At 33.2% G+C, this 16,261-nt stretch overlaps 1 protein-coding gene across 4 annotated transcripts; it reads left to right on the top strand.

The window, feature by feature from the left end:
* Nucleotides 1–262: 262 nt before the first annotated feature.
* On the top strand, nt 263–6,954 carry LOC117908864 (zinc finger BED domain-containing protein RICESLEEPER 1-like). Of its 4 annotated transcripts, none has more exons than XM_034822660.1 (5): nt 263–464; nt 1,607–1,683; nt 4,401–6,392; nt 6,476–6,566; nt 6,693–6,954. In XM_034822660.1, exons 3-4 carry the CDS (start codon nt 4,427–4,429, stop codon nt 6,544–6,546), a joined length of 2,037 nt encoding a protein of 678 aa, XP_034678551.1. In that variant the 5' UTR covers nt 263–464; nt 1,607–1,683; nt 4,401–4,426; the 3' UTR covers nt 6,547–6,566; nt 6,693–6,954. The 4 variants fall into 4 exon arrangements, with proteins under 4 accessions (XP_034678551.1, XP_034678550.1, XP_034678548.1 ...); XM_034822657.1 differs by having other exon boundaries at nt 264–464; nt 6,701–6,954; XM_034822659.1 differs by lacking the exon at nt 1,607–1,683 and having other exon boundaries at nt 6,701–6,954.
* Nucleotides 6,955–16,261: the final 9,307 nt, after the last annotated feature.

Here is a 16,261-nt window from a genome sequence, read left to right as displayed (position 1 = left end):
TATACTTTTATTTAAGTTTTTGAAAAAATTAACATGAGGTGGTGCATTATTATTGATCAGTGTAAAATATGTGGGCCCCACTTACCAAACACAAAACCTAACCCAAAGTCTGCACCCACTTCCCACAATGGTCAACCCACCACGCCTCCCACACGTAACCCAAACCTAACACACCCAGATCCGATCTCTACTCGGGTCGGATAGTGGATCCACCCCCAATCTACTACTATTTGTGTATTTCATTAGTCTTCGCCACACACACCACTTGCCCATTTCTCGAGTCTCCACCTTTCGACCCGGTTCAGTCTTTTCGGGCACGACCCGAATCGCTTTGAAATCAAAACCACGTGTTTCGGGTTCAGATCTGTTCTCCAGACCACAAACCCTAGCTCCACCGGACCCTCCGATCGGACTCTCTCCAAGAAAGAGAGGGAAAAAAAGGGAAAGGTTCTGCAACAATCACTGTAAGGCCAGGGCCCAATTGAGCTTTCAGTTGTCGTGAATTGCTGTTTCAAATTTTTGGTTCATCTCATCGTCTCTTTGGTTTCCGGGAACTTACGGGGATGTGGGGGTTTTGGGTTGGATTTAGTGTTCAAAAGTTTGATACTTTCTTGTAATTGAGCTCGAGTTTTTCGGGTCATGATGGGAAATCTGGTATCTTGTCGGGTCATGATGGAGAAGTTGGGATTTTCTCGTCAAAACGGGGGGTGTTTGGCTTCTTTTAATTTGTTTTTCTTATATTTGTGTTGGGTTTCTGTGGATTGATTGACCCAGGTGCTTGATTTTTGATGTATGGGTTGAATTTTATGGTTATATGGAGGTTGGGTTCGAAGTTTGTGTTTTGGAAATGAGATTTGCATGGTCCGAGGCCGTGATTGTTATTGGCTTCTGGCTGCATAATCTGAATTGTGAATTGGTTTTGGTTTTGGGCTTTTTTTTTTTTTTTTTTTAAATGTGAAACTTTGCCTTAATTGAGCTGGGTTTTGTTGGGTCTTGATGGGAAATTTATGTTTTCTTAGGAACCAAACAGGTGAACTTATGTTGCTTTTTTGTTCTTGTAATTTTGTATTAATTGTTGATAGATTGATTGACCTGGATGTTTAGTTCGTGATAGGTCTGTTGAATTTATGGTTATATAGGAGATTAAATTTGAAATCAGTGTTATGGAAATAAGATTTAGACTTGTGATTTTGTTTCTTTTTTGGCCGCAATATTTTTATTGCAATCTTGGGTTGTTTGTTTTTGGTTCATGAAGCTGAAAGATTGTATTGTACTCATTCTGATCCATTTTCTAAGGGGTTTTGGCAAATGGGTCAACTTAGCTTGATCCTTTAGATCGGTGATCATCTGTGATTTTGTATTTGGTGGGATCCACATCTTTTTATATTTGTACATATTGGATTTATGGTTATAAGAAGCTTGAAAGTGAAATCAGAATTGTAGATATTAGATCTGTTTTATTGAAATTCATGATGTGTACCATTTGTTGCCGAAAATCTGAAATTTTGATCTAGACTTTGTTTGCAATCCATGCAACTGAGGAATTGTGCTTATGTGTCTCTATGTTGTACAGTTATGGTTGACCCATTTCCTATTGTCATTGCAGGTCAGCCAGGCAGACCTGTTTGCTTTCACAATGACCTTTGTTTGAGTATAAGCATGTTACTGGGTTCTGGGTGACTGGTATTTGCATTTCTAATCTTTGCTACATATCTTTATTTTGTGGTTGTGGAAGAGTTGAATCTGAAATTAGTAGACATTGATTTGTATTACCCAAAGTGGTGATTTTTTTATTTTTTTTCATTTTTAATGAACATTTGAAAATTTTCTATATGGGGTACTTGTCTGTGGTTGTTCAGGAACGAAAAAATCAGCTGGGTTAAGGTTCTGATGTTTTTAGTAGGGTTTTTGCTGTTGAATCAATTTGACCAATGGGCTTTATGATTATTACTCTTGATTTGACTGATGGACTTTATAATTGCCTCTGATATAGTATAATCATGCTTACCAGGTTTTGGTCTTTAAATTATTCTAGATGCAAGTGCATGCTGTATACTGTAGTTTAGTTGGTAGGCGAACTTGTTCCCTATCTGATGATGATGCTCTAGATCGGAATGTTGGGGTTTAGTTATCATCAGAATTTGTATGGTTGATCATGGAGAACTTCTATTTTGGAAGACTTTGATATTCAAGTTGAACTTTTTGATTGGTTTATTTTTAATGTAAAGATGTTAAGTTTCATAGAGGTTTAGCATTTGAATCTTGTACAGGTGTATTGGATCTAGAAAATAGCTCTTGATGGGTCTATAGTGTTTTATTACAAAAGGAATATTTATGGCTTGAGCTTGATTTGATTTATTTACCCATGTCAATGAAGGGGGAGAAGCATTTTGTTTTAAGAGTATTCTGAGGTTGAAGATCAAAATTCTGTTTACTTGAATCTTTTGAATACGCATTCTTCTAATGAAGTGCAAAGTTACATGGTTGTTTAGTATTTGGGGAACTTTAATGATCTCAATGTATTTTGGTCTATACTTGGTGGGTTTCTCCTTGGTCCTTTTTAGGGTTGAATTATGGCCAGAATTTATGCATATATGCTTGTTTTGGGCCTTTGAAAGCTTCTAAGGGTGAATGCTCCTGCACCTGAACTCACTTTTGGCCCTGCTCGCATTTTGGTCTCTTAGAGGCAAATGCTAGTCACCTACTGGGAGCTTCCATTCCATCTTAGCGTTGCTTTGTATCATTGATCTTTTGATCTTTGGGATGCTTTGCTTTGTTTTGTGCTTTTCTCTTTATTGAAGATCTCCTTTTCTTTTCCATCCTTTATCCTCTATTCTATTAATTTGTTTGCTAAACTTGCATGCAAGCACATGCTCAAACGCACTGAAAGTTGAAAATGGCTTGTTAGCTCTGTTCCCCAATTGTATAAGGGTTGCCACATACATCTTCTTCTCAAAAAGTCTAACCTACATCTTCATCAACATAATCTTCTTTTCCAGCATTTATCTCAGTTTTACAGTGGTGGTGTCCCCTGTACTTGGTGTGGCCCTTTGATTTTTTTAAACATATCCTGTAAATTAAGATTTTGTGACACTGAGGGATAGAAGGATTGTTCTTGGATTGTGGTCTGCATAAGTGGCTGAGTTGTCGAAACCTCCTCCTCTGCTAGAAGATTGGAATGTTCTATATCATAATACGAGCAGGAAGGCTCTTATCTCGGAGAGCGCCAAAGGATAGAACAAAATTCCCAGGGAATCACTAGGGATAAAGGCATAGAGAGTTCCTAGTGTTTCGGGCTTCCACTCTATCTGTATTGTGTTTGGGCATCTCCTTGACCAAAGAATCATGAATTTGGTCTTAACATTGGTGCAAAGAGAGTCAAGGTATTCCTATGTCCTTCTCTAGAGGATGCATCAGAGGACCTATGGTTGTTCCTGATCAAACTTTGATGGATCAGACTGTCATCTCTTTTTGTTGAAATTTCTCTTGTACAGTGAACTTGTTTAGGCTGATTTATGATCTCAAGCATGCTGATAGGAGATCAGGTTTTTTTTCAAGAGAGAGTGGCTAGAATAAGGAATCCTGAGCATTTTTTATACGAAAAATAAAACCACTAGGAGCCTTCTTCAAACCCGAAAGATTGGATATCTGGCGTTTTCATTATTATTAAGTCTTTGTTTGAAGGATGTGGTTATGTTCTTGGTTATCATAGAACCCCTTGACTAGTAAGGCTTGCACGTGAGATTTGAGCATCTTATCATTACTTGGCTATGTAGGATGACTTCAGACAGTGCTGTGGGGCTTGTACTGCTGACTCTAGAAATTCTCTGAGAGGACCTACTCCCTAGTTGTCTCTCACTTCATGACCCTTTACATACTCTCCATTTCGGCCTTAAATTGTTGATATCATCTTTCCCATCAACTCAACTTTAAACTGTTTCCGTTTTATTGATGACTGACTTATATTAGATTATTTTGATTCTAAGAGAGTGAAGGCTGTTTGCACAAGAATTGCTTTCAGGGAATCACACTTCTCTTTGAAATTATGTTTACTTGATTGTGTTTGATTAAGCAACTTCTGAGCAAGATTTGTTCATGATGTTGAGAGTGGAGACTTAATGACATGAAATTAGTTTGTTGATCGCATTTTTGGCTGAGGATTTTTAAGAATTTTGTTTTATTATTGATGTTTGAGCTCTTAAGGAGACTTCTGGCATGGAATCACATCCTCTTATTTATTTATTGATAATTCTTAATATTTTTTTATAGTTATTTCATATTCTTTTTGGTTAATGTTGTTTCATTGTTTTTTAATTTTCATCTTAGGTTTTATTTGGCTAGATATTCTATTCTGCTTTGTTTTTTAAGGCTATTTATTTGCAGTTCTATGTGGAGTGCAGGATTTGGTTAATCTCAAACCTGTAGGATGGAGATATCGAATGAGTCAGCTATTAAGAAACCGAAGAGGCTAACATCTGTTGTATGGAATCATTTTGAAAGGGTTAGGAAGGCAGACATCTGTTATGCTGTTTGCATACACTGTAACAAAAGGCTTAGTGGATCAAGTAATAGTGGAACTACACATCTGAGAAATCATTTAATGCGTTGTCTGAAAAGGTCTAATTATGATGTGTCCCAACTACTTGCGGCAAAGAGAAGGAAAAAAGAAGGTGCTCTTAGCCTTACAGCTATCAATTATGATGAAGGGCAAAGAAAAGAGGAGAATATAAAGCCTACAATTCTGAAGTTTGATCAAGAGCAAAAAAAAGATGAGCCCATCAACCTTGGAAGTATTAGATTTGATCAGGAACGGAGTCGGCTGGATCTTGCCCGCATGATCATATTACATGGTTATCCCCTGGCCATGGTCAACCATGTTGGGTTCAAAGTATTTGTTAAGGATCTGCAGCCACTGTTTGAAGTCAATAGTGCCATTGAGCTTGATTGCATGGAAATTTATGGGAAAGAGAAACAGAAAGTGTATGAGGTTATGAGCAGATCGCATGGCAGAATTAATCTTGCTGTCGATATGTGGACTTCCCCTGAACAGGCTGAATATTTGTGTTTGACAGCACACTATATTGACGAGGATTGGAAATTACAAAAGAAGATACTGAATTTTGTCTCCCTCGATCCTTCTCATACTGAAGACATGCTCTCTGAAGTTATTATTAAGTGTCTGATGGAGTGGGAGGTTGGCCATAAGTTGTTTTCCATGACATTTCATGATTGTGCCACGAACGATGACGTCGCCCTAAGAGTTAAAGAGCACTTCTCCCAGGACAGGCCTCTCTTGGGCAGTGGTCAATTACTTGATGTGCGCTGTGTAGGTCATGTTCTAAATTTGATTGTTCAAGATTGCATTGAAGCACTTAGGGAGGTAACCCACAAGATCCGAGAAAGTGTTCGGTATGTCAAAACCTCACAGGCAACACTAGGAAAATTCAATGAGATTGCCCAACAAGTTGGAATCAATAGTCAGCAAAACTTGTTTCTTGATTGTCCAACTCAATGGAACTCAACATATCTCATGCTTGACACAGTGTTAGAATACAAGGGGGCATTTTCTCTCTTGCAAGAGCATGACCCAGGCTACACAGTTGCTCTATCTGATACAGAGTGGGAATGGGCAAGTTCCATTACTAGCTATATGAAACTTCTTCTTGAAATTATCGCCGTCTTGTCCAGCAACAAATGCCCAACTGCAAATATATATTTTCCTGAGATTTGTGACATTCACATCCAATTGATCGAATGGTGCAAGAGTCCTGATGATTTTATTAGTTCTTTGGCACTGAAGATGAAAGCCAAGTTTGATAAATATTGGAGCAAGTGTAGTTTAGCTTTGGCAGTAGCCGTAATCTTAGATCCCCGATTCAAGATGAAACTGGTGGAGTATTACTATCCACAGATCTATGGTACTGATGCTGCAGATCGGATCAAGGATGTTTCTGATGGGATCAAGGAACTTTTCAATGTATACTGCTCCACCTCTGCTTCACTGCATCAAGGTGTAGCTCTCCCTGGCAGCAGCTTGCCTCCTAGTACTAGTAATGATTCAAGGGATCGACTAAAGGGCTTTGACAAATTCATCCACGAAACTTCCCAGAATCAAAACATAGTATCTGATCTGGACAAATATTTGGAGGAGCCAGTATTTCCCCGCAACTGTGATTTCCACATACTAAATTGGTGGAAAGTCCAGAAGCCAAGGTACCCTATCTTATCTATGATGGTACGCGACGTTCTGGGGATTCCCATGTCCACTGTTGCCCCTGAGGTTGTGTTCAGCACAGGAGCTAGGGTTCTCGATCATTATCGTAGTTCCCTCAACCCAGATACCCGACAAGCGTTGATCTGCACACAAGACTGGTTGCAGACCGGATTAGAAGGTATATGCATTGCTTTTTTGGTTTTTTTTACTTCTATTTCTAATCTTCTTGCCTAACTATTTTTCCTAATGCTTTTGTTTCAGAACCCAACCAATCCTCACCCCACCAATCCTCACCCCACCCTGCTATCCCTCTTGCAATCGAAGCAAATTAGCAAACTAATTCACGTACATGGTATGTTCTTAATGAGGTTAAGCGGTTCTCTAATCGGCCGATAATGTTATGTTATGTTATGTTTACGCCAATCTAATTAACCATCGCCAATGTACTTAGTTGTTTTTGGGTTTTTGTTAATGCGAGGTTTGCAGGTGGACCATTGGTTCATGTGATAGCGTCTGATGGCATGTAACTTCTGGCTTCATGGAGGGTTTAGGGTTGTTAGCTGAAGACTTAAAAAGACTTACCTTTACTTGGAATGTTCATATTACAATGAGACTAAATGGCTAATTGCTTACCTTACCCTTTGTGTATCAAGTAGAATAAATTAATTGTAAATTTTAGACTTGTGATCATATGTTCACATTTTATGCGTAAATGGAAGGAATGTTCACTTTTCAGGCAATGGGCATTGCTTTTATTTATTTATATTATTTTTCGAATTTCCCACAGTCACACACTCATCCAAATGAATCCATTCTTCTACCTTTACACCACTTAATTATAGGGTACTATTATTAACTCTAATTTGTGAGTTTATTTTATTTAATGAAAATTTATAATATTAATATTATTTTTTAAATGAACAAACAAGCTGTCATCTTTTAGTTTTGCCTCTTTTTTTTTTTCTCTTTTTTTTAATATGAGTTATAATTTTATTAGTGGTGGGGGAGACCTAATAAATTCGTTTTATAGTTGCCTCCCAACAAGTCAAGTGAATTTTAATCTTGAAGTAATGTATTTAACCTCACATGTATGATTATGATGCTGAATAAAAAACAGGCACAAAAAATTTAGGGTTTTTTTTTAACAATATTTTTTAAATGTTTGTTTTTAAGATCCATCCTTATAAAAACAGTAACTTTGTTCCTTAGGAATAAAATGTTGTTTGATAATGTTGCTATTTTTCATCATTCACTTTCAAAAATCACTATACTTATATAATTTTTTAAAATTTAATAAACATGTTGATAAGATATCTTTATCCCTTAATTCTTTATGAATATAATGTTCCAACAATATTCTCTTTGTTTTCATCATTTCTTCATAATTTTTTTTAAAAAAATCTGTCTATTTTTATAAAATAATTTTAAAAACTATTTTCAATCCTAAATTTACAAAATATGTTTTTTTAAATTGAAATCCATCTAGATAAGTTTTTTAAATTGGATACTATTTTATGTTTTAAAGAACAAAAATGGTTTTTAAAATCGTTATAAAATTATTTTCTAAAGCAATTCTCAATAAACAAGTGAAAATAACTTAAAACAATTAAAAAAATATTCTCTAAAAACATTTTTTTTTAATTTTTAAGAATATAAAATATTTTCTATTTTCTGATTGTCAAACATGTTTTTCGATTTTTTTTAGAATAAAAAATTATTTTAAAAAACAGTTATAAAACAGGAGATTTTTTTTCAATGTTTTCGAGAACTATTGTCAATTTTTTTAGAATAACATTTATTTATTTTTAATTATTTTGAGGAACAAAATTTTGTTTTAAAATATTAAATATGGAAAATAAAATTTTCAAACTATTTTCCATAAAGGTGTTGTATACATATGTGTGATATAAAAGTTTTCAAATTATTTTATATCTTTTCAATTATTGTTAATAATTTTTTTTTGAAAATAATATTTAAAAGTATTTTTTAATTATTTTGAGGAACAAAATTTTGTTTTAAAGCTTAAATATGGAAAATAATTTTTTCCTACTTATTTTCTATCGAGGTGTTGCATACATGCGCATGATATAAAAGTTGTGAAACCAAAGTTTAGTTAATCTCAGTTTTGATGATAACAAAACAAGGTTTAGAACTAATGATTATATTTCAAGTGTGATTAGGCATGATGATTTCCAAAGTGGCAATCACAAAGACAAATCAAGCCAAGGAGAAATCATGAAGAAGAAGATCACCTCAAAGAGAAGTGTTTTTCAAATACCCAAGCTTCAAAATATCTCTTTGTAAGGTTGTTGGTACACTAGGATTTTCATGTATTACATTCTTTACTTATGCACCAAAATCATCCAAGAGTTATTTTGTTTTAAATATTTTAAAATTGGATGATTTCATATTTTCAATTAAAACTTTGTGTTAAATGTTTTTTCAACTTGTTTAAAAGGTTTTAAGTTGAAAAAGCTGGTTTTTTAAGCCAAAAACGGCTCAACCGGTTGAACCTGATGAGGAACCAGTTGACGGCCAGCTCAACTAGTCAAGGTCCGGGTCGACCCCCAGCTCAACCGATTAAGGGTATGAACAGTAACCGATCAACCCCCAACTCAACTGATCGAGGGTGCAAAAAACTCTCTTTCTTCCAAAACAGTTGTTCAATCGATCAAGGTTGAACCTCAATCGATTGAGGTTCGGTCGAGGTCTGATTGAGGTTCGGTTGAGGTCCAACGGTCACCTGCCAAACATTAAATGCTAACGACTAGTCAACCGGTCGACCCCCAACTCGACCGATTGAACCCCCAACGGCTAGTTTGACTTTTTTTTTTTCTATAAAAAGGTTCCAATCTTTATTGTTTCATGAACTTAACCTTCCTAAACCTTTCTTGAATATATTTGAGCTTTGAAAGAGTGTTTTTGAGTGCACCATTGTTCTAAAACTTGCATATCTTTAGTGCATCATTCAATCCTAATTTTCTTGTATTATTTGAACTTAAAGTTTTTGTACTAGGATTTTGTGAGATCAATAATTTGTATATCTTTGAGAGGAAGATTCTCAAGTGTAGGGTATCACTTGAGGGGTTATTCAAGAGTGAGATACCTTTTGAGGTTTGTAAAGGGTGCTTGAAACCAAAAGTCCAAGAGGGTGGATTGGAACCATAATCCAATTGTATTGCTTGAAGGCTTAGTTTGGAAGCCTTAAATTAGTGAAACCTCAAGCTTGAGATTGAAGTTAGAGGAGAGTGGATGTAGGCCGAGTTGTGCCGAACCACTACAAAATCTTGTGTTTGCATTCTCTTTTCCTTACTCTTTTGTTTTATATGCAAATTTTCTTTATATTGTTTTATTATATACTTGCATGCATTTGTCTCTTATATTCATTTAGTTTAAATTTACAAAAAGAGACCATCACCCTTTTCATCCCCCCTTTAGGGTGATTACCATAGATTGGATTAGCTTAATTTTTCTAACAAAAGTTTTCAAAGTATTTTCTATATTTTTAATTATTGTTCATAACACTCCAATAACAACAATTAAAAATATCTCATGTTCATTCTAAAAATAACATGTTTTGATAATAAAATTTGGTAAAACTATTTTTTGTCAAAAGTTTACTAAACTTGTTTTCTAATTAAGTTAGAAAACTATTTTTTATTTTAAAAAATGGAAAACTATTTTCAGGAATAATTTCTAATAAGGGCCTTACATTAGGATGCTTTGTATGTTTTTTTTGTTAAATTATTATCCTAAGTTGCAATAGATTTTAGATATTTTCAAGAACTTTGTATTTAAGCCTCTCTTTAGGAAATACTTTTGAAAATATTTCTACAAATAGTTTTTGAAAGTCATTTTTATGTTTTATAGAACAAAGATATATTTGAAAACTTTGAAATATTTCTAATTTGGTTTATGTATTTTTAATTTTTTTTTTTGTAGCATTTTATTTTTAATTATTTTTTATGTTGGTATAATTATTTAAAAAATAAATGAAAATTATTGAATTCAGAAATCAATTTTGTTGCATTTCATAGAAGAAAATTGTTTTTGATGTTTTATAAAATATTTTTTTGTTTATTTGATGAATGATAGGTTTACCCCATAGTAGATTTAACCCTTAAGATTTTTTTTTTCTTTTAGCCGCAATTGAAAAGAAAATGAGAGCTTCACCATTATACTCTTTCTCAGTCAAACAATGTCTCAGTTTTATTTACTAAAATGATTTGCACTTAAATAAACCACCCCACCAAAGCATTAACATACAAACATGTTATAAAACATCTCTTAAAACAAAGGACCATATCCCACTTATAAAATACTCCTAAAATGACTCTTAAAACATAAAACTCACAAATTTATTGCTAATTCCTAAGACAATAATTTGAAACTCGGATAAATTTCTCCATTAATTTCAACAGTCGTCTTCATTTGCTGGAGTCACCTTCACTGCCTATCAACATTAGAAAAAATATATAATTAGCTCTCAAGAAGCATATTCTTAATTATTACCATAAGCACCGATATTATTGCTATATGTGATGATGAAGTTATTACCCACCTAATTCTGATGTCTTAGATGCTTCACATTCCCATCAAAACTGCCATTTGTAGGTGGTAAAGTTGGTATCAACTTCATCAGCAATGCCTGGATATTTCTCATTTGCATCAAAACAGCCATTGTCATTGCTCAAGTTTGCAATGGTGGTGGTGGTGAATGAAGGATCACAAACCATGGATGGACAAATCCTGAAAATGTGTTGTAAATTTGTAATAAAATGAGAGAGAGACAATTTTGGAGTAGACATGGAATTATAAATGAAAAAGTTATGGAAAAGAAAATTAAAAATGAATAAATAATAGATTTAAACTAAGCAAGATTTTGAATTCTTTCCCTCTTTTTCCTTAGTACTGTTTATGATTCTAGTATAATAACATACCTTTGAGAAGTTGAAGGTACCCCAACATTTGAATTCAGGGATGGATAGTGATTAATACTAATGTTGAACTCATTAACCTTCCCCATGTTTGTATTGAACTGAAAAGTTGATATTACACCATCTTGCCTGTTTGGATTGTTCTGAAATGAAAAAAAAAATTCAAAACACTTAGTTAACAAAACATTTTACAAATTCTTAGAATATTAGACTGAAAATAAAAGAAAGGATGATTGTAAAAATGTTGTTGTTTGATTCCGAGATATAGTACCTCATGATTGCCTAATGTTGGTGTTGAATATTGTTGCTGAATCCCATAAGATGCATCATGCCCAAATTGTCCCTAAATCCAATCAGAAGGTTAAAATCTGAAAAGTTTCCCAAACAGCAAAACAATTTGATAAACTTTTTAAAAAAATAAGGTGAATTTTGAGGACAAGTTTAAGGTATTATAAAGTGGCTTGAGAAAACAACTGAAAAAATGTATTGTATATAAGTACGCGATACCTTTCCAAAGAATAGTTCAATAAAACTTTGAATTTTATTCTTAAATCAAAGGAGAACTGTTTTTAAAAATTATTTTCGAAAACTATGTTTAACAGCCCTTGAAATTTCACAATCTCTATAACTACAATGAAGAACTTTGCCCTTTCTAACTTTTTACTAGAATCGATATTTTGCAGTTTGTATATAGTGTGACTTCATACCATGGATGAGTTATTCAACACTCCCACTTGCTGATTTTGGGGTCTTTGTACAATTTGATTCCTCACCATAGTTTGCTGCTATCATTTTCCCAATGTTAAGTTAAGAGTAGTCAAAAACTTGTAAGAAACAAATCTTTAACCAAAATGTATCCATTAGAAAATGGGGTACCTGCATAGGAGTATAAGCTGGTGATATTTGAAATTGTGGAGTTGGTGATGGAGCTGCCAACTGGTACATGGATGGAGAGGCACTAGCTAGAGGAAGTAGGAAGTTTGAAGTTGATGTCGAAGCTCCCAATTGGCTCATTAATCCATCGATTGGGTCTTGAAAAATGTTCTCATGGACCTTGGAACTTTCGCAAGGAATAGAACGAGTAATGATTTTAATCTTCTTATGTAAATGATAACCATTTTAGTCCTTTGATGCAATCATTTAATGAGTATATTTATGTATGTACTTACATGGATGGAGGGACATAAGTTGGAGGAATTCGAGCCTGTAAAGTTGATGCTGAAGCACCCAATTGGCTCATGGATCCATCAATTGTGTCTTGAAAGATGCTCTCACTAGCCTTGGAACTGTTGCAATAAATAGAATAATGATTTTAATCATCTTATATAATCACTTAAGTGTACGAGTGTATAGTTATGTATAATTGTAACATGCATATATGTATGCATTACTTACATGGATGAAGGGGTATAAGTTGGTCGAGGAATTTGGAACTGTGACATGGGTGTTGAAGCTCCCAACTGACTCATGGATCCATTTGTTGTACTATGAAAATTGCTCTCACCAACCTTGGAACTATTGCAAGGAATATAATAATGGTTAATATACTATATGCATGTATGTATGTAATATGTATATTTGTACATACTTACATGGATAGAGGGGCATAAGATGGATGAATTTGGAATTGTGAAAATGATGTTGAAGCTCCCAATTGGCTCATGGATCCATTTATTGTGTTTTGAAAAGTATGCTCACTAACCTCGGAACTGTTATAAAGAAATAATAGTTTGAAACTTCTTATGTAATCATAGAACCATGTGAATATACATATTTATGTATGTATGTATATATAGATATGTAAATAGTATATACATGGTTGGAGGGGCATAAGTTGGATGAATTTGAAATTGTGAAGTTGATGTTGAAGCACCAAGTTGAGCCATGGATCCATCCACTGTGTTGTGAAAAATACTCTCGCTAGCCTTGGACCTGTTGAAAGGGATAAAATATCGATTTTTTAATCTTCTTATTTAAAGGATAATGGTTTAAATCTTCTCATGTAAACTTACTTAGATTGAAGGGTATAACTTGGACGAATTTGGAAGTTTGAAGTTGATGCTGAAGCCTCCAATTGGTTAATGAATCCATCTATTGTGTTTTGAAAAATATTCTCACTAACCTTGGACCTATTGCAAGGAATAGAAAAATGACTTTAATCTTATTATCTAATCACTTAATGTGTAAGTGTATATATGTACTTACTTGGATTGAGAGGTATAAGTTGGATGAATTTGGAATACTGATGTGGGTGTTGAAGCTCCCAGTTGGTTCATAGCTCCATTTATTATGTCTTGGAAACCGCTCTCACTAATCTTCAAACTACACAAAAAATAGAATAATACTTTAAGAACAATAACATATTCATATATAGATATAAATAAATACAAGCACACACCGATTTGTAATATTCTGAGGATCAAGTTGCATTATAAGTTGGCCATCGGTCGACTTTTGTATTTGGTAATTCAGCTCTTTCTTGTCAAAGGTGTTCTCAAATTGTTGGCCACAGTTTATAGTTTCCATCCCCACCTGTACTTCATGCTATATTATCAAACCATATAGAAAAAAGTAATGACAATTAAAAGGATTTTTTTTTTCAATTTTTTTTCTTTCAATTATCTTATTTCTTAAGATTTTGTACCTGGGTTTTGTTGCCATTGGATTGCCCATTAGGGTGTATTAACTCTCTAAGCAATTCTGTCTGGTGAAGAAAATTAGAAAAAAAAAAAAAAAAACAATCGAATATGAGATGACAAAGATAAATAGGAATTGTTGTGTTTTTGGCGACCATTCTTTAATTTTTTTTTCAAAAAAATAAAAATATATGGAGAGAGTGAAGCTCACTTTTCTATCCATGACCAAGCGTAGAGAATTTTTCAAATTCTTCTCACACTTCAAGAGTTGATCCAAAGAAGGCTCCATATATGATCTTATATCATATTCCCTACAAGGAAAGATCAAATCGATATATGAAAAATTACAAAGTATGAGATAACCAAAGTTACATAAATAAAGCATTATAATGATAGAGTTACTTGAATTTGGCTTCTAGTAGTTGAACTTTTGTTTTGCTTGTTTTCTCTTGCAACTCCAAATACTGTAGTAATCACACGTAAAATTAACATTTGAATGTATAGAAAATAATTAGTCTAAACATATAATTATGTATAAAGTACTCTAATATTTTTTTTTAAGAGTATCAAATCTTCAACACTAATCCATCATTCTTTTTCAAGGGTTAATTTTAATAAATAATCAAATATAACACTTGGATTAAGAGAAGTTTATAATTTTTCTTATATCTCTCTTTTCAGGTGTGTGTCTTACCTTAATTCTATCATTTGTAGATCCAAATCGTTGTAATTACGCGAAATATAGCATGACATCACAAACAAAGAGAATCAGTATCAAATGATGATCATTATATAATTTATAAGAACCGTAATTTAATCAAAACAAGTAAAAATTACCTAAATTTGAGTGTTAGTAAGAAATGAAATTCTCTAATATAAGTGTTATCATGACTAAAATAAAAAGTTGACATTGGTAACTTTTTTTTTCTTTTTGGTAAAATTTAAATTGATGGAGAATCATACCGGTCATTGAGATAGTCCAATTTGTTGTCATCATCCCCAATGAAGTCCAACATTTGCAATTTCTCCAACTTAGCCTGCAATTAATGCTATGTGTTCTTTTTAATTACAAAAGACAAAATTGCCTAATAAGAATCTATTCACAAAACTCATTTACCTTAAGGTTCTTTGTTTGACTGCTTCACCATTGATTGCACCATCAAATTGTTAAAAAAGAAACCCAAAAGAACATTCAAGCTCGATTTAAATCCAAGAAATATTAAAGAGAGGGAAAACTTAGATATGCTAACATTTACTCGGAACAAATTTATTTTTCAAAATTAACTAGTTTTGGTATTTTTTTGCTCCTAAAAAACACTTGAAGTAAGTAAAGTAAAATATTGAGAATAATCTCCTACTAATATCTTTTTGCAGGACTTAGATTGATGTAACTTTTTATCACATCTTCCATCCTGGTAAAAAAAAAAAAATATTAGCAAATGAGTATTAAAAGGAAAAGAAATACAAGTAAATTAAATAAGGAAGAAAATACCTATCTCTATTGCAGAACTTATTAAGACGACCAGATGGTGAGTAGGTAAGCAAGGCGACATCTACATCACATAAGATTGAGATCTCATTGGCCTTTCTTATCAGGCTACTTTTGCGCTTAGAGAATGTGATTTGACGTCTAGTAGTATTCTCTATCTTCCTCATTTCAATCTTTCGACCCATTAGGCGTGAAAAAAAAAATTTGAGGACAAAACTCAAGTTTTGAAGATCATTTGGCTAAGTACTTTGCATTTGTAACTCGCGAAACCCATTTATAAGCCATCCATTGTTTGTGTATTAATTATGAGCTCATGGCGATGACTTGACCTTTTATTAGATAAGGCTTTAGAAGGTAAGAATAAGCTCCAAAAAGGCCTAAAGATGCTTATCTGTTCATTAAATATAATTCCTCACTCTCCTAAAAAGGCAACTCAATTAACAATCCAGGTGTAATATGAGCTGTAGTGCAGAAGTGCTTAAATTCAAATTTGAACTTAGAAAATTAAAATTAACTTGAGGTCGGCGGTTCAATTAATTGTATTATTGAAAGTTCACCCTACTTAGTCTAATTATGGCAAATTTAAGTGCGAGTGCAAATACATAACTCAATTATATAAAATGAAATATTTTAATTAATTTCTCAAATATGGGACGGATGGCATTTACAAAAAGTCTTACTTTGTTGAACAATGAAATAATTTGACTAATTTTAAATGTTGACATTTTTGGTGTTGTAAAAAATGTTATATTTGTTGGATACAAACTTTAGCAAGTTCTAATTTTGACTCTATCGCCTTTTCTAAAAGTCACGTTTATCATATAGTGGTACAAAGGTTTTAAAATCGATAAAGTTCTTAAAAGTTAAAATTTGTCGTATATATAACATCATAAAATACATTCTTAACTTGAAGTCGGCAGTTTAATTAATTATATTATTGAAAGACCATCCTAATTAGTCTAATTAGGGGAAACTTAAGTGTGAG

The sequence above is a fragment of the Vitis riparia genome, chromosome 19 (assembly GCF_004353265.1).
Source record: "Vitis riparia cultivar Riparia Gloire de Montpellier isolate 1030 chromosome 19, EGFV_Vit.rip_1.0, whole genome shotgun sequence".
In the NCBI taxonomy this organism is placed as follows: Eukaryota; Viridiplantae; Streptophyta; class Magnoliopsida; order Vitales; family Vitaceae; genus Vitis; species Vitis riparia.
The sequence above is the reverse complement of the archived record's forward strand: the minus strand, read 5'-3'. Positions and strand labels throughout refer to the sequence as shown.